This window comes from Poecilia reticulata, chromosome 10 (assembly GCF_904066995.2).
Source record: "Poecilia reticulata chromosome 10, P_reticulata-male-v2, whole genome shotgun sequence".
Lineage (NCBI taxonomy): Eukaryota > Metazoa > Chordata > Actinopteri > Cyprinodontiformes > Poeciliidae > Poecilia > Poecilia reticulata.
This window is the reverse complement of record NC_088839.1, coordinates 14,750,662-14,773,590: the sequence shown is the minus strand read 5'-3', so window position 1 is coordinate 14,773,590 and position 22,929 is coordinate 14,750,662. Positions and strand designations below refer to the sequence as shown.

Genomic DNA, 22,929 nt, shown 5'->3' with positions numbered 1-22,929 from the left:
ATGGGAACCACAACCCAAAGGTTAAACGTTTCTAATTACAAAAAACAAACAGAATTTTGTTGTTTGGCAATAGCATTTTAACACACACACACATGCACACGCATACACACCCACGCACACACACACACACACACACACTTCTCCAATGATCAAATCTCGCCATCGGGTAAGGGGACGATGTCCGCAATCCAAAGCTCAGTAGTCAGGTAAACAGTCCAGGTCAGCAACAGGGCAGCCAGAACAAATCCAAAATCTATGGGGACAGTAATCAGGGTTCAGGTAAATTAATCCAGGACTAGGGTCAGAGCCAGAGGTAGATAATCTGACAGAGCAGACAAGAGTCAAGCAAAGGTGTATGCAGGTAACGTGGTGACATCTTACACTGGCATTAAAAAAAGAGATTTGGCATTGAAAAATATAATTGTAAAATCAAACAATAAAAAATATTGTCATTGAATAAACAAACAGTGAAGATCCTGCAATACTCATTTTTATGCTGCAGTTTTTTTTATGTGAACATTTTAATGCCACTAGAGATCAATAACAGAATACTAATGCTAACAACAAAAGACTTCTGTAAACCTGATATGCCTTTCAAGAGAATAATTCATTGTTCCTTTGCTCCTCCTTGTCCAAATCATGGCTGCTGCTACCCATCATGCAATGTGCTCTGACATTGATTCTCAAGCTCCAAATTAATTTATTTATATAGAATACCTAATAAAAGGAGTTTTCTCAGTAGAGGTTTAAGACCTTTCACCTTATCTAGAATAAAATTTTGACCTTTCCACATAACGTTCGAGGAGTCATGATAGTTTTCTTCCTCTTGTAGCATTTTGCTGGACCCAGAGCAGCAGAGGCACTCGTGTTCATTGAAAAAAAGAAAATCAGTGCATTAAGACAGGTGCAATGGGCAGAAAAATGCATTTGATCCTTGTCCTAAAATCTTGTCACAGTTATAGAAAAAGGATAATTCCCAGTGATTTATGTATAAAGAAGTATGATCATATCTAAGTGGATCTAAGAGATAGAGTGGACGTCTGTTTCCCCTCCAAGGAGTTCAAATTAGGGATAAGAGATTACATGAACTGCAGTCGGGATTCCTGAGATCAAAAAGTGCCTCTCTCATTTAGGCTGGCTCTGTTAATTAGCTCTGTCAGGGTTTTGAATTAATCCTTTGCTGACCTTTAAACAACGATTAGAGTAATTGATTGGCAGAAACGGTGCAGGACTCCGTTTCTGAACATGAACATCAAGAGAGTTAATCCCATCTTCCATAAGAACGACTGATATTCAGAAATAATCCAGTCATCACAGGAACCTTTACAGTCTGACAACAAGCAGCTATCTCTGTTTACCAGAACTTTGAACTTATTTAAGGTGACATCATAAAAACCTTATCTCTTCTTCTTAAAAGCAACACTTTGTACTTTTTTTGTCTTTTTCACAGCACAGACCTTGTTGAGTCATTTAAATATTCAGAATGTGGAAGATGTCATTTAAAAGCAGTGAAGAGCCATTAATTAGTTTGGTTTTATGCAAATTCAACTTTTATCTGGTACATTATCTTTCTGCAAAGTGCAAGTTATAGAACAGTATATATTTTTTTCCTCCCTGCAAAATGTATTTTTAACAGTTCTACACACTAAATTGAAAAGTTGTTAGCCAAAGGGACCAAACTTTGAATAAATAGATCATAATCTTTAATATCTTTAGGAAGTTCCTGCGTATGCATACAGCAAGGACACAAAATCATACATCCATAATCACAGCTCAAATAATCAAATACTGACTTCCAACAATGAAACACAGATAAATGTTGAGGTCTGCTACTGATCAATGAATTCCCTTTAGTGTAATAAGTTTCATTACATATGCTCACCTTTAAAAGCATTTTTAAGTGACTGCTTTTGCTCTGAAGATTATTTAGCTAATTTACGAATCAAATTGTTTTCACCGACAATCTATTCCGATGTTCTGCAACCCAGGATGAGTACACAAACTGGGTAACTGGGAAAATGAATCTAACTGAGGAAGGACTGAACTAAAGTAAAATAGAAACAAGGCTGACCCAATCAAAATAAGAAACCAAGGAGCAGAATGACAATGAAACTAGAATGAAATAATCGAAACACCGAAGCAACTCTAAACAACCCAGAATCCTGACATCATAATCCGTCATACATCCAACCAAATGTCTTTCTAAAGTATGTAGTGAGCCAAATGCAAAAATAAGAAAAACGTCACTGCAATTAAGAAAAGAGGAATGTTGGCAAGGAGTTAGCAGTGCAAAGTCATCAGTCAACGTGTGCACACTGATTAAGACAATGTCACACAAAACTCAAGATGAACTCACTTCTGAACTACAACAACAGGAAAACCACCCAGCTCTCAGACGCAATCAAAAGGAAATTAATTTTATTCTTTCTAATTATTTTTTAATTTGTATTATATTATTGAATATTGTCAGGAAGCACATTAATTACTTTATGGGTATGTGCAAGATCCACATCAACTCTGTAGAAGAGGAAATTTGGCTAGGACAAAAACACAAAACTTTATATCCCCTTTAAAATAAATAGCCATGAGCGATTTATTAAATTATTTTAACCGAGGCCGACAGAACGTCATGGAATAATGTCTGTGTTTACAAGAAAAAACACAAGTTATAAAACATAGTCTCCTCTGATACAGAGCAACAAGGAAGCACTTTGTTCAGGACGGGATGCTGAATAAAGACACTGCTTCTTCTTCCATTATCCAAATATGGGGCAAATTTTAGTGCAAAAGCACTGAAATGAGCTCATCCTTTTTACCATCAATTGTCCTGCAAAAAAAAATAAAAGAAATAGGACACCCGACAACTGCTTGTGTGTTTTTCTAATATTTTTCAATACACAGGAGATATTTAATATTACCAATACTGAAAAATCCAAGTAATATCATAAACTAATACAAACTAAAGAAAAGACATCTATAATGTTATGTCAAATATATTAATTTCTGGTTATAAATAAGGTAGGACACCCAGAAGTTTTTTTTTTTAAATGGTAAGATGGTTAAAACCCCACGAAGGTATATTTTATCAGGCACATGTTTAAGATTGTTCTTTGAAAGAGGCTTATCTTGTTTAAACTTGACATGTTTAGTTTAGCGTTCCCGAATATTGTAATGGTTTTTGAGGCTGGTAAGGAAGGAAACTTCGAAGCAGCAACCATTGGAGCAAGTTCTCTTTAAAAACTTGTCCAAAGAACCTAAAATGTCTTCACAGGACATACAGGAGGGAGGACATGTTTGACATAGATCCAAATACGGCATTCCAGAAAAAGAACCTCATATCAACTCTGAACCATGGGGGTGGAAGAGTCATTGTTTGGGGATGGATCCACCAACATGACAATGACATAAAACATACCAGCAAATCCACCAAGAACAGGCTAAGAAGCAGAAAAAATCCTGGACTAGCCCAGATCTTGATGTCATTGCAGATAAGGACTTGAAGAAGCATCTTACTAGAGATATTTCAGATAAATGGTGTAAGACTAAGATTTAGTGATTATGGAGTAGGGTATTATATATTTTCTCTTTGTTATAATACACATTTTTATTGAGATCTTTGCGTTGTCCTTACATTTCTGTCTATTTTGTTGCGTTTTCCGCATGCGTTGCTACACGCTGGCCTCACAATCCCCCAGTGATCTGACTGCACGTGTCATGAGTGGTGGGTGTGCTGTACCCAAATGTAAGGAGACAGGAAATGGAAAGATTGTATCTTAGTGGAGTTCAACTAGCAGAAGAAAACTAACTTACAAAATAATAAGGATAACGCAAAGGAACAAAACGAGGAGAGAGAAGCAAACGACTGAAAAGAGGAAGGGGTATAAACACAGAGGACGATTTCACTCCAGTTTCACTGTTGGACCTTCTTATCATCATCACACTAAAAGTTGCCAAATCCGCTTTTACAATCCTGTTTTCTCCCTCTTTCTCTCTATTTCTCTCTCTTACACACACACACGCACACACACGCACACACACACACACACACACACACACACACACACACTCATCCTCCTGGTGACCCTTCATTGCTTACACATCCCACAGCTAATCAATAGAGACGCTGATCATTCCTGCTGACTAATGAGAAGTCAAACTGGAACAAACAGCTGCGTAGGACTACACAAGTAAGCATGCAAAAATCAATTTCACATTTTAAACCGCTCATGTTGCGTTTACTGTCAATAAAACAATCACAAATTCACAAGCTGTTAGTTATAGTGCCTGCATGTCATAAGCTACCATTTGGCTTTAACTGAGAATACTGTTAAGAGTCTGTTATTGGAAAAGCACTGCGGAGAATAAAATGTTTTAGTTGACAATGCGTTATTTCACCCCAGATGATGCAGTCGGAGGCTACGAATTCCTTTTTGCAACAATGTGAGAGGGTTGTTTGTTGCACCTTCTCACTCTGGAGGACAATGCTATAGGATTCATTGGGATAAAACTGGGTTCAGGAAGCAGTTTCACACATAAGGTGACCACCATGAAGTCCAGAGCTGAACCTGAATGAGGATTTTTGAAATGTACTCTCTTTCTATTCATCAAACGTATTGCAACTCTGAACAAAAATACTGTAACACAGAATCCTTTAAACCACTGCAGATTTGTGCTGTGACCACAAGTTGGAGTTAGAATAAGTTAAAATTACAGTAATAATATCTAAAATTCAGTACAAATGACTGAAGGAGATTTTAAAACTTTAGAGAATTGTTTCTAATGTAGTAAATACATATTTACAGGTAAGCCAGATTAACTAAGTTTTTGTTATTTTGGATCAAAAGGGTCAAAATGTTAGTCTATAGAGGAAAAAAGTTGGTAGAGACCTATCCCGGAAAGTTTGCAGCCGATTGCCTTTAATCTAACAAAATGTGAATACTTCTTCAAGGAGCTATGCTTCATTATTAATATCTCCTACATATTATGTTGTTTAAGTGCCCAAAGTTATGCATTATTATTATTATTGTTGTTGGGTTTTTTTTTGTCATTTTCTGTTACTGTGTCTTATTAATTTTCCGAGACAGTTTTTTTTCTTTTTGGAAATAAACAAAATAAATAAACAAAATAGTTGAAAGCACAGCTCTATTCCTAATAGGTTTTTTCAGTTCGCCTTTGTTTTTTGTTAATTTGCTGTGTTAAAGAATGCAACAAAGACCCTCTAAATCAAGGCAACCATTGACCATGGGGAGGGCAAGGGGGAGTTAATGCGCCTTTTGCGCAACACTATTTGTTCAATTAGGCAACCTCTTCTGGTGGGAAAAGGGGTGTTACCGTACATGTCACTACCAGCATAAAGGCAGCCAAGTTGTTCAGGTCTAGCTATAAAATCGCGAAGCTATTGCAACAAATAATATTTTTGCCCTGAAAACGCAAAAAATAATTTGCACCGCAACATACAAACTTTTTTAACTGAATTGCATGGTTACAATTATGAAGAGTCACTGTCTTTGTGCTGTGCGTCATGCGCACTCTGTCGCCTCGCTTTGGGTATGTTTGGTCAGTTTGTGGCAGCGCTGTGTGAGGGAGAGGAGGAGAGGAGGCAGGAGATGACTGCCACAGCCCTCACTTCTCCACTGAACCCCCATGAATGTGGAGGGAGAGGGACTGCCTGCGAACAGATCGGCTGCGCAATGGACTGATGTGGACTCGTGGTTCGGCGCTTTTTGAAAGAACCATGCGGACGTAGGGAAGTTTGAGCACTTGCGCGCAGTACAGACTCTTTAGTTATAGTGATAGAAAGCCTGCTATGGAGCACGTCGTGACTCAAAATGAGTTTGAGCACTGACGATGTAACAAACTTGTGGAAAAATGGTTCCTCGGACCTCGAGTGGGACTCTGTGCAGTTCAACTCCACCAACAGCTCCAGGACGAACCACACCGAGTTCAGCGAGCTGGACCTCACCCGCGCCGCCCTGCTCGGCTTGGTGCTGGGGGCTTTCATCGTGTTTGCCATCGTGGGCAACATCCTCGTCATTCTGTCCGTGGTGTGCAACAGGCACCTGCGGACCCCCACCAACTACTTCATCCTTAACCTGGCCATGGCCGACCTGCTGCTGGGCACCACGGTGCTGCCGGTTTCTGCCACCCTGGAGATCCTGGACTACTGGGTGTTCGGCCGGATCTTCTGTGACATCTGGGCTGCGCTGGACGTGCTGTGCTGTACGGCGTCCATCATGAGCCTGTGCGTAATATCCATCGACCGCTACATCGGAGTGAGCTACCCGCTGCAGTACCCGGGTATTGTGACGGAGAAGCGGGCTCTGCTGGCCATGCTCGGGGTCTGGGTGCTCTCGGTGGTCATCTCCATCGGACCGCTGTTCGGCTGGAAGCAGCCGCCGGCGCCGGACGACACGGTGTGCCTCATCACAGAGGAGCCGTTTTACGCGCTCTTCTCCTCTCTCGGCTCCTTCTACATCCCGCTCGCCGTCATCCTGGCCATGTACTGCCGCGTTTACATCGTGGCCAAGAGGACCACGAAGAACCTGGAGGCGGGCGTGATGCGGGAGAGGATGAACACCAGCGAGCTGACCCTCAGGATCCACAAGGGCTCTCAGGTGCACGAGGACCCCGGCGCACCGGGCACCGGAAAAGGCCGTGCGCACCAGGCCAGGAGCTCCCTCACTGTGAAGCTCCTGAAATTTTCCCGGGAGAAGAAGGCAGCTAAAACTTTGGGAGTTGTGGTCGGAATGTTCGTCCTATGTTGGCTGCCTTTCTTTCTGGCCCTGCCTATAGGTAGGTTCAGCAGGTCGCCTCTGACAAAGCGCTCTATTATACTATGTTATGATGACAGGAACGTTATAGTCATTTGCAAAAGTACAGCCACAATCCCGAACATCCTAATTTAAAATCTTTATTAAAAAAAATATGAAAACAGGGCCAGTCTGAGGTTTCTGAAAACAGCTTAGTGCTGTGGGCCCCCGTCGAAACTCTGAGACACAAATATACAAATGTCCAAATTAAGCACATGCAAGTGTATCCCAAGAAACCAGAATATCATCAAAAGTGCATTTCAGTAACTGGATTCAATTAGTAAAACTCAGAGGTTACATATGCATTCATACATTATTGTTATCAGTTCAAACCACTAGTGGAAGCTGTTAACAAAATGAGGTGTCCAAATATATTATTGGAAAATTGAGAGGAAGAACAAAAGTCTTTACATGCAGGGAACTCCGCACTGAGGCAGTGATTCATGCTAAAAGAGCCCAACCTAGTATTGAATGCACGAGCTGTACTTAAGCCAACATCTCTGTATTGTTTTTTTAATATACTTTAGCAATATTCTAATTTATTACAAAGGTTTTCCCATAAACCCACTGCTTTCAGATCAGCAGGTCTGAAAAAATCAGATTTCCCCCCCTCCATATTCCAAGCACCAGGACTTAGATTTCTCACTATTTACAGTCCATACATAAACCAGCAGCATGTACTTACATGCATTTTTTTCCTCAGCACCATAAAATCAAGTTGGGGGTCATTTGATGCTGTAGTGCATAAATATGGATAATATAACAAAAAACAATGACTTATCACTTTAAGCAGGAGAAACAGCCTTATTAGTGCATCTCTGTCTACATTGTAGGAGGAGTTGCAGACAGAGAACAGCAGCTTTGTTGAGACTTAATATTTCTACAAACTGTGGGACACGATCTACAAACTCAAAGACTTTATGAGATTTTACTCGTTTAATTTAGGGACCGTAATAAGTAATGAAACACTTAGGAATTTGAGGAGGAATTCCTACTGAACTTATCCAAACAGTTCCTGTTATCTTTTGCTGTATTTCCTCTCTGTTAGTTAATCCGGTTGTGGCCTCCGATCTGCTCGGTTTTCGTCGACCTCGCCGAGAATCCATGATGTGACAGACACTAGCGGGTCTGTTTCAGAAACTGCAGATGGGATTAAGCAATGTAAGAAAGGAAAAATATGGTGAGCAGGTCAGAAAACCACCAAGACTTTCTACATATTTATGAATTGGGTAGAAAAGGACCCACTTTTTCACTATTTTTTGTGGCACGAGTTTGTATTAATTCCCTTTTAATCTAATGCAACTACACACATCCAGCAGAACTGACTCTTAACAAGTCACCTAATGACAAAAATACTAACCTAATTCTCTGCCGGTGTGTGTTAAACTGAGGATAAATACAAGCAGAACATTATTTGGACAAATAGCCAAGAGGCCCACGTTAACTCTGGAGGACCTGCAGAGATTATTCATGCACTCCACACATCTGGATTTTATGGAATACTGGAAAAATAAATGCAGGAAAGTTAAAAGAAAGCCACAAGAAGTCCCATTTAAAGCTTGCCACAAGTCATGTAGGGGACACAGCAAACATGTCGAAGAAGGTTCTCTAAAACCTTTTGGCCTGCGCTTGCAAATAACTGTATGTGGAGTAAAAATGGCATCACCCAGAACACACCACCGTCACGGCGAAACATGGTGGTGGCAGCATTATACTGTTGGATTTCTTTTATTCAGCATCAGAGTCCACTGGGAGATGGATAGAGATAAATAGAGAAAAATCCAGGGACAAAACCTCATGGGAGTTTTTTTGGGGAGCTGAATAAAAGTGTACAGTTTTACTAAATGCCACTGTGCAACTTTAGGCTTAGTTTGGTTATAAATAATTATCAATAAGTGCCAAGGAAAGTTGTTAATTGCAATCACAATGAATAAGTCAGACATTATCAGGAATTCATATCCAAAACCTCACAGTTTCTGTCAGTTATTGCTTTCTGACCTGCCTGGTGAGGTTTGGTATTATATAATAATACGTGGAGTATTAGCAAGTTAGCTTTCAAACCTAACAAAGAGCAAGACGTTCACAGTGATCAAATGGCCTTACTGACTCTAGTGACAAACCATAGATATCGACTCACAATTTGGCATATGGATGGCAGGTGTGGTAAGAAAATTAGCTACTGCAAAACTTAGCATCCCCTATTAGTCCCACATGTACCTTTGTGTGCCATTAATAAAAAAAACTGGCAGCCAAACATAAAAAAGTAAATCACAATAAACTAAAAAAAAAATTAAGAGTTTCTCTTGGAGCATCTTTGAGTCAAATTCTTGCTGCAGAAAATCTGACGGACAGTTTTGGGCAGCTAATCTTATTTTGAGATACAGTCTCTGGCTACACAGACAGCAGGCCATACCCTGGATTAAAGGTATCTTCGAAGATCCAGTTTTTGTTTTACTCGGCCAGCATGACGTCCATGCGTGTCCACCGCAATCAGCTTTTGGGAGCAAAGGCAAAAGAGAGCGGAAACCGCTGCACGCTAAGTTTTGCAGCTCCATAAGATTATTGGGATTCCTGCTGTGATTGCGCCTTCCTGGAAGTTGTCACAAAAATAGCTTGATACTGTACATTCTGGGATCCATTATTTTTATATTCCCGTCTGTGTGCAGTTTAGTAATCGTTCTCCATGTGGCTCGGTTGGATCCCCGACACCATGTTTTGTTTTCCTTCCACTTTATAATTTGGCACTGCCTTGTGTTGATCTACCACGTAAAATTCCAAAGAAACATATAAAAAATTAGTGGTTGTAATGTCACAAAATGTGTTGCGTGCTTGTTTCTTTTTCAAGGCACTGCATTTCTGCTTCCGGGGAGATTTGCCTCTGTGTGTGTTGGTCAGATGAGAGCAAGTGCATGCCTCAGGCTTTGAGCCTCATATCCTCAAAGATGCAGAGATTGCAGCTCGAAGGTATTCTTGGTGAGATGCTGCAGATTTAGGAGCCTTGAAAGTGTAGATTTCCAGGGAGAGGGATCAGCCGGAAGGCCCCATTTATGTAACACCATGGGACAAACTGCCAAGGAGCCCCTCTCCTCTCCCAATGCTGCGGTCTTCTCCATGTGTAGCATACTGATACACTGAGACAAAGCACTGTGCCTCTTTACTTAATGCACATTTAAAGCAGACAAGTTCAAAACTTTCCTGCCAGGAAACTCTTTGCAATTCACCTTCATTGGAAGCTCTCTGCCATAGCTGGATCTTTTAGAAGGTGCCCACTTTCTTTACATTTTTTTTTTCTCATTTTAGTCACTGCTTTTCTCTTTGACTGTGCACCTCAGGTCTCTTGGTGAGACTTTGGTCTGAATTAAAATTCTCCAAGTCCGATAGGATCGCAGGCAGACACTCTTCTCCTGTTGCTCCCTGAGCGTTTGTTAGCTTCCACCCACAGTGTGGGATTTCCGTTTTCACACATGTTATTAACCCAACTTTCTTCAACTACATGCTGTCACCGATAGGCGACGTGTGCTGAAGGGGGGTTCCAGCTCGCAGAGTGTGTGTGTGTGTGAGGAGGGGGGGGAGGGGGGGCCGGGTGGTTGCCATGCATGAAATGCTTTGGTTGAATTTGTGTTTGTGTGCAGGTTGGTTCACGTATTTCTCTCGGAATTTTGTCTGTGAGGCTGGACATGGTTCCCTCTTGTCCATCTCTGTAGATTTTTAGACTGCACAGATGAAAGTAAAAGCTGCGTGCTTCCAGACAGAGCTACACTGACCTTAGGTCTGAAAGGTCACAACCCCTGAGTGCCGCTTGACAAACTATGTGATCCCCCTCCCCCCCTCTTCCTCCCCTGTCATTACTGATCTACCCTGTCTGGCTCAGATTTTGTAAATACCGTGGTTTATTGTACATAAATGGCAAGCAGACAACCAGGGTTGACTCATTTGTTCTGAGTTTTAAAACTTCTGTGCTGCCTTTTACGCTTTCAACTTGAATCAAATTATGTCAGGATGGGAAGAAAACAGATCAAAGTTTTCTTATAATGTTAGCGGTATTCCAAGCCTTCAACTGCTGATCAAAAGCAGCCCCACCCCAAAAAAACTCAATCAGTCTCAGAACAAACGCAGATTTAACATTGGGTTACGTCACATTCCTGAGTCTTAGCATGCAAAAGAAAATACTGTATATCAAAAAATCCAATTATATTACAAACATGGAGAGGAATTATATGGGAGTAAAACAAAATTTACTTGTTGGAAACTGCAGTCACTTAACATTTTCTTTGCCATACAGTCCACGAAGTTTTACTCCGCTGTTTGGCTTGGCATGTCAGATTATCCTCAAGAGCCTTTAAACATGCTGAAACATGTTTATGTGCTCCTAGATATTAGATCACCAGCATTAAGAAATTATTTCAAAACATGAAATAAACATTACAAATTGAATAAGAAAATTCCTCAAAATAAACAATCTGTCAATACCGTTTGCTTTTAATAAAGAGGAGCTTCAGAGTAGGTGGTTCAAGGTAAATAAAAGCTTTGCAAGCAAATGCTCTGTAGGTCAGAAGCAGTTTTATACACAAAATGTGTCTATCAACAAGCAATGGAAACTTTTCCAAACTGGACAAGAAGTAGTTTCTTTTAGATTAACCTTATAAACTCTTGAGGGTGCAGCTTTAAAAGCTTTAAAAGAAAATAGTTTTACATTTCTTAGCAATAAATGTTGCGTCTACTTTGGTACAGTTACCATTTCTACAAATGTTTGTATCCTGGCAAAACTTTCCGACATTTTATATTACACCAAAAAAATTTATCAAATTGAAATATTATTTTTTAGCAAATACAAATCATGCAGATGTTGGGTATATTTGTATTCAGGTACCCTGAGTCAATAATCCTGACAACTACCTCAGTCTATAAATATTTATGCCAGCTTTGCACATATATTGTTTTGTTTTTTTAACCCCCAATTCTTCGGTGCTAAACAGATCAATCTGTCTGGAGAGATTCTGTGAACAATAAGTTTAAAGTATTTGGACCATTTTTTTGTTGGACTCAGGTCTGGACTTTAAGTTATTCTAAGCCATTAAAAGGTTTTTATCTAACATTTCCATTGTGTCTCTGGCTTTATGTTTGGGGTTGTTGACCTGCTGAAGCAGAAACCAGTCTCAGGTCTTTTGCCGTCTCCAACAGGCTTTTTTAACGTATCGCCCTCTGTTTAGTTCAATCCATCTTCATCAGCTACTTGCAGAAGAAAATGCTTCCAACATCATTATTCTGCCACCACTTTTTTTGAGGCATAATGACGACTTTATCCTCTTTTTGATGAAGGATAGATTTGTGAAGTGCATGACTTACTCTTGTCCTGTCATCAGATTCACCAACTTGACATTTGGCTCTCTGCCACAGATCTCTTGGCTGATTCCCTGATTAATGCTCTCCTTTTATGTGATCTGTCGGTTTAGATGAACTGCCCTGTTTTTTTTAGGTTTGTGGTGTCACAAAATCTCTTTCCATTTTTTGATGCTGCATTGAACTGTGCTCAGTGAGATGCTCAAAGCTTTGGATAATGTTTTATAATCTAACTCTGTTTTGAACCTCTCTCCCCTGACCTTTCCACGGGGTTCTTTGGTGTTCATGAAGCCGTTTCTTCACTAATGTTTTCTGACGTCCATCAGAGGCTTTTGTAGTTTAAGTTGATGTATACACAGATGATGTTGCACACAATGGACTCCAATTTTGTGCTTTCTGAAGGCAATTGATCCCAAAATTTAGAGAGAAAATTGTAAAAGGTGTTGTCCAAATACAAAATGCATTTTGGATTTTTAAAAACTTACCAGCAGCATTTATTCTCCACCTCCTGCTGGCCAAGAGATTTTATCCTCTTTCATGCATGATTTTTATTTTCCAACCAGCATCTAAGCAGTTTCTCATCTTTTTTTTTTTTTTTTTCTAAGCACAAGTTCACTCTGCCAATTTTTTACCAGCGACTTCCTATTTTCCTAACTTTCCTCTATTCATTTTTTTTATTTTTGGTATGTGGCCATATCACTTCTGACATTCAGCCAACAAGTGTTTCTCAAAGGAGCAAAAAATAGTTTTTTTATCAAGCTATCAAGCTGAGTTAGGTGGCCTTGCAAGCATAAAAACACAGATTTCCATCTGAGCTTCCATTGTTTATTATGCCATTATTTCTAAATACAGCTCTCTTCAGTCCTAGTTTAAATAAAAATGAAACCAAGATATTTTTTTTTAACCACAGATAAAAAGAAAAATTATAGGTATATTCTATTTACTTGTCTTACTTTATTTTAAATCCCTATTTTTTCCAAAGATCAGCTCAGGACTAGCCTCATGTTAAACAGTTGGGGATTTTTTCTGAAAAACATACATTCATGTCATCATGGTAAATATTTATAGCTCTTTTTTTTACGTTTATTTCAGTAAGGATTACATACGATGATGAGCATTCTTTGTAAGTAAATAACCAGATTAAAAAAAAATGCTTCACAAATTCTACAAATTTCTTAAATTGCATAAATTACTTTAATGCTTTAAATAAAAAAATATGTTATATTAAAATACAAGAGTTCCACAATTTAAGGAGGCAGACTAGTTAGGATAGAGGGGAAGATGAATGCAGTGATGTACATATGAAAACTTGCTCCAGAGCATCTTGACCTCATGCATAAGACAGCAGGATGGATTTCCTCCTGATGGGACTGATGGGAAGATGGATGGAGCTGAACACAAGGACATGCTGGAAAAAACCTGCTAGTGGCTGAAGGAGACTGGAAACTTCTTAAACAAACAGGATAAGAACCTAATACATCCAACCAGATCTACAATGGGATGGTTTCGATGAAGTCGATCCCAGACCTGATGCTCTCCATCCAAACTGTCTGAGCTCCAGCTATTTCGCAAAAAAGATTTTTGTCGAAGTTTCTAGAAGATCTAAACATCTTAAGGTGTTTGCAGCAAAATGTGGTTTTAACAACTACTGGCTCAGTTGAGCCGACATCAAACGGCCATCACCGTGTTCCGCTTTTGTTCGCGAAACATTTGGACAGCAGTGCACCGCTTTGTGTTGGTCCATTATCTTTAACAGTTAACAAAACGCATGGAAGGGTGCAGCTGTGTCAGTAGACTAAAAGTGGAAAGCATGAAAGAAAAATTAATCTCTTTCGTGCATATTCACATTTTTGAGCTTTGATTTCTCCAAGAACGTTTCGTCATCATGATGGCTGAATAATCATTCATTCAAGAAGTAGCTGCTTAGAGTGATGGACGAGTGCATTCATATTCTCTCCTCTTTATTGCAACCCACCTCCAGTGAATCAGTCCAAATGACCAGAGCAGCAAGACTCATGACATCTATGGTTTCAATAACTTCATAAACAGAAGATTTTTGTCAAGAGATGCTTAGAACAGCTCAGTTAATAAACATGGAACAATTTACTATGACTTGGAACTCTAAAGCTTCATAATGTCCATTTCATCCTCATTAATGCACCCTGTTAAACTCTACCCTCACTCATTTAACAGCAGTCAGTAAGAGTTTTATAGATTATACTTAATTTGCAGAACAGACACCCTTCAGTGGAGACATTTGTCATGCATCTCAATGTTTTCTTTTCCCTCTTTCTCATCCTCGCAACAAAGAGGAATGATCAGTGGGCTGCAGGTGTTACATCCTAACACATATTTTCATGCGGCTCTTTAACACCCAGAGCCAGCACAAATATCCTGCGAAGGCTCCGTAAACTGTGCCGCTCGAACGCGAGATGTGGCAGAAACCAGCACTCGCGTATCTTCCTTTATGAAAAATGTGAAATTTTTGTGTTTTTCATTGAGCTGATGATCAGCTGTGCACCAGGGGGACCGATGGGATTTTTTTTTTTAGAAGAGGGAAAATAATGAGAGGGCAGCGTGTCAAAGCGATGTATGAAAAAGGTGGCAGAGAAGAGCAGTAGGGTCTGTGGGGCAGGAGGAAGGTGAAGGCAAGGGGTCTCTGGGTTGTCAGTGTGATTTCCTAAAATTATCCCAACACTGCGGTTTGACTGAAAGCTCTGTGTGAGGGCTGTAGTGCTTTCAATCTGAGCCACATTAGTCATGTTTATAGGTGTTATGAAACAGGATTTGTGAGTTTTAGAGGGAGAAATTTGTGAGTTTGTGTGCGTGCGTGCGTGCGTGCGTGCATGCATGCGTGCGTGCATGCGTGTGTTTTAGCATTTCTCACCTTGTAAGGCCCATTGTTCCACGTGTACTACATGTGAGGACCCACAGCTCTGTATGGGCCCAAAGCCAGGGACACAATAAGGAGAAGTTCTGTTTTTAGACTAGAGCTTAGGTTTAAGGTTAAGGTCTGACTTGAGTTTAGGTTGTGTTTAGGGTATAGAAATGAATGAAAATGAAAGGAAGTCATTGCAGAGCTTTTGTGAGGATAGAAAGACATGCTCTGTGCGTGCGTGTGTGTGTGTGTGCTTCACATGGCAGAGAATAGGCATCGCTCCTTCCAATTAGTGAGAATAACAGGATGCAGAGTTTTGTTAAGATGTTCCTGTGTTTCGGAGTGAGATGTGTGTGCGCCTGTCCTCAGGAAGGAGGTGCGAGCGGTCCTCTTAACAGAAGAGCCCGAGACCACCACCCACATCAAACCCCCCGCCGTTATCTGCTGTATATTTATACCATTGTCTCACAGAGCAAGCCCATTGCATCCTCCTATACTATAGGCTCTGAACATAAACACTCCTGAAAGGACAAAAATGGAGCGAGTTCACATGGAACTTAAACAAACAAATATGTCCCCAATGTGGCTACAGGCCACTCCGCCGTTATCCTGTGTTTCCTACCCTTTATCCCCCACATGCTTGTGTAACGGAGATCCATGAACGTGACGGCCTTGACCCACCTCTTTATTCTTTATAGAGGCCAAGATTTTTATTAGCTCCTCCTGGAAGGAAGGTAGCACGACCACGTTTGACTCAAGTCATCTGAAAGGCTTTTAAATGAAGTGAGGATTCAGAGTGCCTCGCTTTGCTTTCATTTAATGCGTTGGTTCCCTGGATTTGAGTCCAAATACTTCCGCTCTATAATGCAAGCTGTGACAGAAAAACTTTTTAATTATTTGTTGTCTTAAGCAGCAGGTTGACACATATTCTTATCTAGAGGCCCAGAAAACTGCAGGAAGTACAGAAGTATAGATTTTGGTATTAAGCTTTTTCCGGATCTGGATAAGCAAAGAAAAACACATTTGACATTAATATCAATTTTATGTCCGTTCTACTATCCATCCATTCATCCTTTGGATTTTCTTTTAGCTATAGAAGCCTGGATATGTTATAAAATGTTTCAATAATGTTTCCAGTAATATTTCCAGTTTTCTTTCAGTCTGATCTGTCAAAACTGACAGTCCTTATTTAGATTATGAAGCAGACACATTTTTATAAAAGTGTTTTAAGTAAACTTAATGCTTTCAAGTACATTTAAGGCTTCAAACATGAAGTATTACTTGGAAAATAGGGTGGGATTCATTTTAGTCAATTTGTAGTTTGTAATCGAACAGCAAATGAGGGAATTAAGAGGCTATCCCCACTTTTGAATCAAAACATAAGCTCTTAATGACCATCAGATTTTTGTTTTGTCAAACTCAAGACAATCTGCATCAAAGGTCATGCTATTAAGTTGATGCTTTGGATGTTTAATGCATTTACTTGGCAGAAGAATAAAAGTTGAACCATTTTATGTTAGTAAGAAACGGGCCTTCTTCAATTATCACTTCGGGTACAACTTTTCTTTTAAAAATTCATTAGTCTCTCATAAGAAATTCCAGATGCCTGATGGATTTTTTACTGTCTGTAATAAATTGAGATCTTAACTTTGGCTTAGTTGTTCCCGTATTGTCGTGGTGTTTTCTCGAAGGTAGCGGTAAATTGCTCTTAGGAGTACGTGTGTTTGATGGCTGTCCACTGTGAACGGCATTAAATGGAGGATTTTATCGCTCCACTTCTCTTAGTTCTGACTGGCCTTTTGCTGATTATTTTGGAAAGAAAAAAAAACCCTCAACACGATGCCATCTCCTTGTTTAGCTGTAGAAAGAATACCGACGTGACGGTGCCCTGCTGCATAGCTTAGGACACATTGAATTTCACAATGTTAAATGAGTACGTTTCTCATAGTATCGAAGTCGTACCAAAATGCAATCAAGGCCTGTTTAGTAACAACGTTGCCATATCTCTACAAACACTGATTGTTTCTGAATGATGGTTTTTATGACCGTCATGTTTGAGTTACCATCCTGATAGTCAAACTATTTTGCTTCCCTGTTTGCACTTTTGGCTTGAAGGCCAGATTTAGGAAGACAGATGCAGCTGTGTTCCAGAAATCTTTCATCCCTCCCCAAAAAATCTGCACCTTCACGCAATCCTGTCTGCCAGAACAAATCCCTCTTGATCTCATTGCCTTGTTGATGCAGTGCTGGTGTTTAGTTTGAAATGCATCACAAACCGTGACAATTGATGTAAACAAGCGTCTGCCTTCTAAATAACGTCTGACGAATTTGATCAGGCACAGATATGCAATGCACCAAACGTCTATTTTTTTCTGCGTGTGTCCTAGTAGAAATAGTTATGACTGATTGCTTGGTCTGAATTGTGAGAAAATTTGTTTTGCACTTTGTTTTGAATAAATTAGGAAAAGGGATTTTACAATAAATCTCAGTCTTTCAATCAACTTTAAGTCAAAATGTCCTACCGCTTTTTCAGACATGAGATAGAATGAAACTTATGAAAAAATCTAGCGCAGCTTCGCTGTGTTCCACAAACGTGTTAAACTGAACATTTAACATAATTTATCTGTTTTTATTTAAACAAACAAAAAAAACAACATCCATTTTACCACTGCTAAAATAAGCTGAAACCGTAGTTATTATATCCACCAACTGTTTCTACATATGGAGAACTGCTTCATTCAAATTAGGGATGTGTGATATATTGCAACTAAAACTGCTGTCAGCTGATGTTAAGTCATTTTTTTATCATGTCAGTATAATTCTGACAAAACTGGGCCAATATTAAACGATACTTATTTCGGTCTTCTTGTTGTTCTTTCTGGAGGGTGAGAGAAGAGATTGGTGTTTGTTTGGTCATGCTACAGACCAGGACAGGATTTGGCGGAACTACAGCAGAAAAGCAGTGGTGAAGTCAGCAGTGTTATCTTTTTTTTCCCAAGATGTTGAAAGGATAGTAAAATATTTATAATATCAGTTATCGCAAACACCAGCAATAATATTATTGGATATTGACGTCAGATGAAATTTTAATATCAGTCATGAGATAGAATATTTTAATATCAGTGCACCCATAATTTAAAACTAAATAAATAAATGCTGTTAATAATTAATAATTGTTTCCATGAAAAAAATAAAAAATAAAAAAATTTAATGGGGAGCTTATTTTGTCAATCACAGTAAATATTTTTTATCCATTTACTTTACTTTTTCATTCATAATGGTGTTTAGGTTGCGAGAGCTGTCTGAAACAACAAAGTTTCAAGTTTGTGCCAAGTTGGCAACAGAGCTTCTTTCGTCCTGACCACAGCCCGGCCCACCCCTCCACTCATCCCCACGCTTGGCTGTGGCTCTCAGTGTCTCTTGGCTCCGTCCACTTAGTCGGAGTCTTTCAAAACTCATCAGGGGCGCGGTTTTGCTTCCGCAGGGGCATAATTTGACATCCAACTCTATTCTGGCCGGTGTCGTGCCGAAGTAGTTATCCCAGTAAACAGCTGTGTTATGGCTTTTATTTTGATACATTAACTTTAGCAAAATAAAATAGAATAAACTATTACATTTATTTTTTATTTGTGCATTCTTTATTTTTTAAGTTTTATTTTCAGCTTTAGTGACTTATTTGACAGCGGTCAGACCGGACAGCAGGTTGTGAGTCAAGGGGAAGACGGGTCAACAGGCCAGGACTTGAACCTGTGACAGACGCGTCGAGGGCCAAGGCCTCAGTACATGGGTCACAAGTTTTAGTCCTGCTCCACTGCCGCGCCCTCTGCGGAATATTTTACAGTTTTTTATTTGTGCTTTCATAAACTAACACTGGGATCTGATTTAAGCTCCTTTGGGCTGGTAGGAGGTTCCACGTTTAAGTGTTGAAAAATCATTTGCTCTGCAGTTGTTTGGGTCATTTGGCTCCACTGCACACCTCATTAGAACCACTAAAGGCGAATTTGGGTTAATTTCCTGCCTAGTTGAGTAAATGAGAAGCTAAATGGTTGCAGCCAACACACCAGTCTGGAAAAATTGATCTCTGAAATCAGACATCAAATGCTCTTAAGAAGCAATGAAAAAGGTTTCCTTTGACACTCGATAACAGGGCTTGTGATGAAAGCACTCATCACCGTCAGAATCCATCAGGATCTGCTGCCTAAACCGAGATAGATAAAGACAGGCTCTCTCTGCAGAGGCATGCCCTGTATCCCAGTCATCCTCGTCACTCACACAGTCATGCAGTCACATTTAAGTGGGTTTCCAGAAATGGGAAGAAAAAAAAAAATCATGTGAAAATACCAGCTGCTTAGAAAAGACGCTGGCAGCTCAGGAGGCCAAGACAACTCGATCTGGTTCAACTAAGCCCAAGAAACACTAAAGGTAGAGATTTTATTTTGTTTATGGGATTATCATCCGAGCATGTGTGTGCGGACCCCTCGCCTTCATCATTTTTTTAAAAAGGTTTTTTTGGCTCTAGTGGCCTTTATTTGACAGCTAACTGACAGGAAGGTTGGCAATGAGAGAGGGGGAAGACATGCGGCAAGGGTCACCAGGCCGGGAATCGAACCCGCGACGGCCACGTCAAGGACCAAGGCCTCCATTCATAGGCTGTGCCCAACCCCTGCACCACCACAGCACACCCCGCCTTCATCATTTAACACGTGTCAGTGAAATATAAAACATGCAGAACTGCAAGGAATCATTCAAGCCGTCTTTCCGGTGCTCCTATAAAAGTCAAACCGAGGTGTCTGTCATACTTTACCAGAACTAATTTCACACTTGAAATCCTGAAATTACGATGCATCTTCAGCCTCTGCGGGAGAATGATATTAATGTAAGAACGTGGGTCGCTTTAATTTAAGAACTCTTCACATCTGCCTGCATGCGAACACATAATGTCTCTCTTTGTTTCACACTAATCCTGCTCTTGCTGTGCGTATTAATGGACTTTTTTTTTCCATCTACTTCCTCTTATCTCCTCCGCACTTTTGTCTGTTATTCTCGCCTATTAAATCTCAACCGCATCTGGGCAACGAGTATCATCAAGTGTAGATTGATGCAAGTGGAGAAGTCATTCATTTTTAAACATTATAAGCCTGCTTCAATACGTTGCGCTCAGGACCATCTTCCTGAGCGTTACACGCCACATTAGCCTGTGTTGGTTTGTGTGTGGAAGGCAGAAGTGTGTTGCTGCCCTTTAAGCTTCGTAACCTCTCCCTGAAACCTACCATTTCATTTAATGATTGCATCTCAAGGAAATAAAACTCTCCCACAGACTTAAAGAGGAGTCCAAGATTCCATCAATGTTTTATATAGATAAGCATATAACCCGTTTATAAAAGGTATTTCTCAACACAGAATCAGTCTTTTCAATCAATGCTGCCACCTGCTGGATAAATATGACATTCAATCCTATACATGAAACATGAAACCAAGAGTTACACGCAGTCCAGTTGTGTTTTTATCCTATTTAAGAAGTTATATCTTCTCATATTAACAGTTTCTGTTATTCTTCAGTCCAAATGTATTTATTCACACTCTTTAACAATTCTTACTTTTCACTTTCTGACACATAAATTGCTCTGTGTCTGCACCTATAACTTCACTAATATCATCACAGACTCGCGGTAAGATTGTAGTAATAAAACGAATCAAGCGACACAAGTGCAGAGAAAACTGAACAACCTGCTCAGCCCGTCTCAACTAAAAGAATCTAAGAGGTGGCCGGTTTAGTTGAGCTGGGAAAAATATGATCAAAAGAAAGAGGAAATGAGAATGTCTGCTGGATGTCTGGCATCATTAAATAAAGAGCAGAACAACAACATATTTCTATAATTGCATTTTGTCATTTGAAATAATCTAGGCTCAGCATGTTCAGTCAAAGAAGTTTAGAATAAAGGTTCTTCCCTCACTTAAGTGTGTCATTTTTAGCACAAAAAATAAAAACAAATGAATCTCTGGACTCTTCCTTTTTAAGCATTTTAAAAAAAAATGCATGATGTTTTTGTTTTATTTCTTTTTCTAAAAGCGACAATATTCTTAGGGATTTGTTTTTTTTTTAAAATAAATATGATCATGCTGTAAAGTTTATGTTTAGTTTAACAACCTAAAGCCTTGTTGGAGTGGTTTATCTGAACTGGAGGAGTGCAGTTTGACCATAGTTCATCGAACTGTCAACATGAGCACAAAACCGTGTTGTATCTCTGATTTTATCACCAAGTGTACAGAATCTTGGGACTGGCCTGACTCATTTAAGACCAATAAAAACAGCATGTTTATGTTGAATAACCAAAACACTGAGTCATTATTTATTTTGAGGTTCTTTTTGAAGATTGGCCTGTAGAGAATAAAACAAAACAGTCTGCCGTTTTCCACTTATCCATCTCCTTTTTTATCTGTTGTCCTCAGGGTCCTTTAATGTGCATCTGCGGCCACCTGAGACCCTCTTCAAAGTCATCTTCTGGCTGGGCTACTTCAACAGCTGCCTGAATCCCATTATCTACCCCTGTTACAGCCGCGAGTTCAAGCTGGCCTTCATCCGGATCCTGAGGTGCCACTGCCATCAGCAGAAACGCCCCGGCTGGAGAACCTACAACTACCGCTCCTCCACCTTCCGCTCCTCCGGAAACTCACGGAAGAGTTCGACGGATCACACCTCCAGCTGGCTGAACGGGAGTCAGCGCACCCTGCCGTCCTCTGCCAGCCCCAGCCCCAGCTTCCTGAGCAAGGGCCTCCCTCCGTGCCCGGAGGGGGAAACATTGTACATTTGGGGAGCCACCACCTCAGCGCCCTCCACGCCCAACCTGCTGCCCGGCAGCCCCGCAGACTGCGAACAGGGAGGCGTGAGAGGGGACAGCAGAGAGGGGAAACGGGCAGAGGGGACCGCTGGGGGGGTGTTTTCTTTCTCCTTTGGGAACATTAAAGACAAGCGAGGGCTCAACAGGGACATCATCATGCCTGATGAGAAGGTGTGACTGCAGGCAGCTTCTGATTTACAGATTAGCGGAGTACAGACTTTGTAGGTTTCACTGTACATGGTTTGTGTTGCTTCATCCGTTAGTGACATGTCTTCAGTGATTGGTGTGAGGAGCTGATCTGCTCATTTACTTCATTTCCGTGTTTGCAGTTGGTGAAAGGTTTCTCTCAGTGAGCAGTGACCACTAAGATGTTCAAATATTCCCGTTTTTATGCCCTGTTGGGATCAAAAAGAGAACTGCATGTTGTTTTAGATGTACTTTGGAGAAACCCAAGCTAAATCATTTCGAACACTTTTAGCTTTGACTCGTCATGTTTCCTGTAAAAAAAAAAGAAAGACTGAACCTGATTTGTAAAATCAAAGCAACCTCTTGTAAAACAAAGAGCGACCAGGCATTTGACGACCTTTCTGTTGCAGTTGTCTGATATTGTGGTATTTTGTGAAAATAAAATATTGTATGTATTTTTCTGCTTTGCGCACAATCTTCAAATATATTGTGTGTGATTGTAGAAATGTGATGGAAAAAATAAAATATAAAATTCCAATTTGATGTGTAACAACTTATTAATTTCTCTGTTGAAGAAAATGCAACAATGTTTGCTATAATATGGATGTTACCTGAACCTCAAGAATTAGTGTGTGTGGGAGTGGGAGGGGGAGGGGGGGAGAAATTGGCTTGGACAAAATTCATAAAGCATTGGACCTGTGAGGTGACTAATGCAATTTTTACTTTCATCATGTTTGGAGAACTTATTTTGTCATTCAGAGACAGAAGATGCTGTAGCAGACGATCTTACTTAAAGGTAACATCGGCCTCCACAATTTTTGGTAGTTTTGGTATTTTTAGTATTTTTTTAAAGTATGAGCATAAATTTGTCATCACA

At 40.0% G+C, this 22,929-nt stretch overlaps 1 protein-coding gene across 1 annotated transcript; it reads left to right on the top strand.

The window, feature by feature from the left end:
* Positions 1-5,462: 5,462 nt before the first annotated feature.
* LOC103471229 (alpha-1A adrenergic receptor) lies at positions 5,463-22,590 on the top strand. Its single transcript, XM_008420081.3, has 2 exons — positions 5,463-6,792; positions 21,478-22,590. Exons 1-2 carry the CDS (start codon positions 5,829-5,831, stop codon positions 22,041-22,043), a joined length of 1,530 nt encoding a protein of 509 aa, XP_008418303.1. The 5' UTR covers positions 5,463-5,828; the 3' UTR covers positions 22,044-22,590.
* The last annotated feature ends 339 nt before the right edge of the window (positions 22,591-22,929 follow it).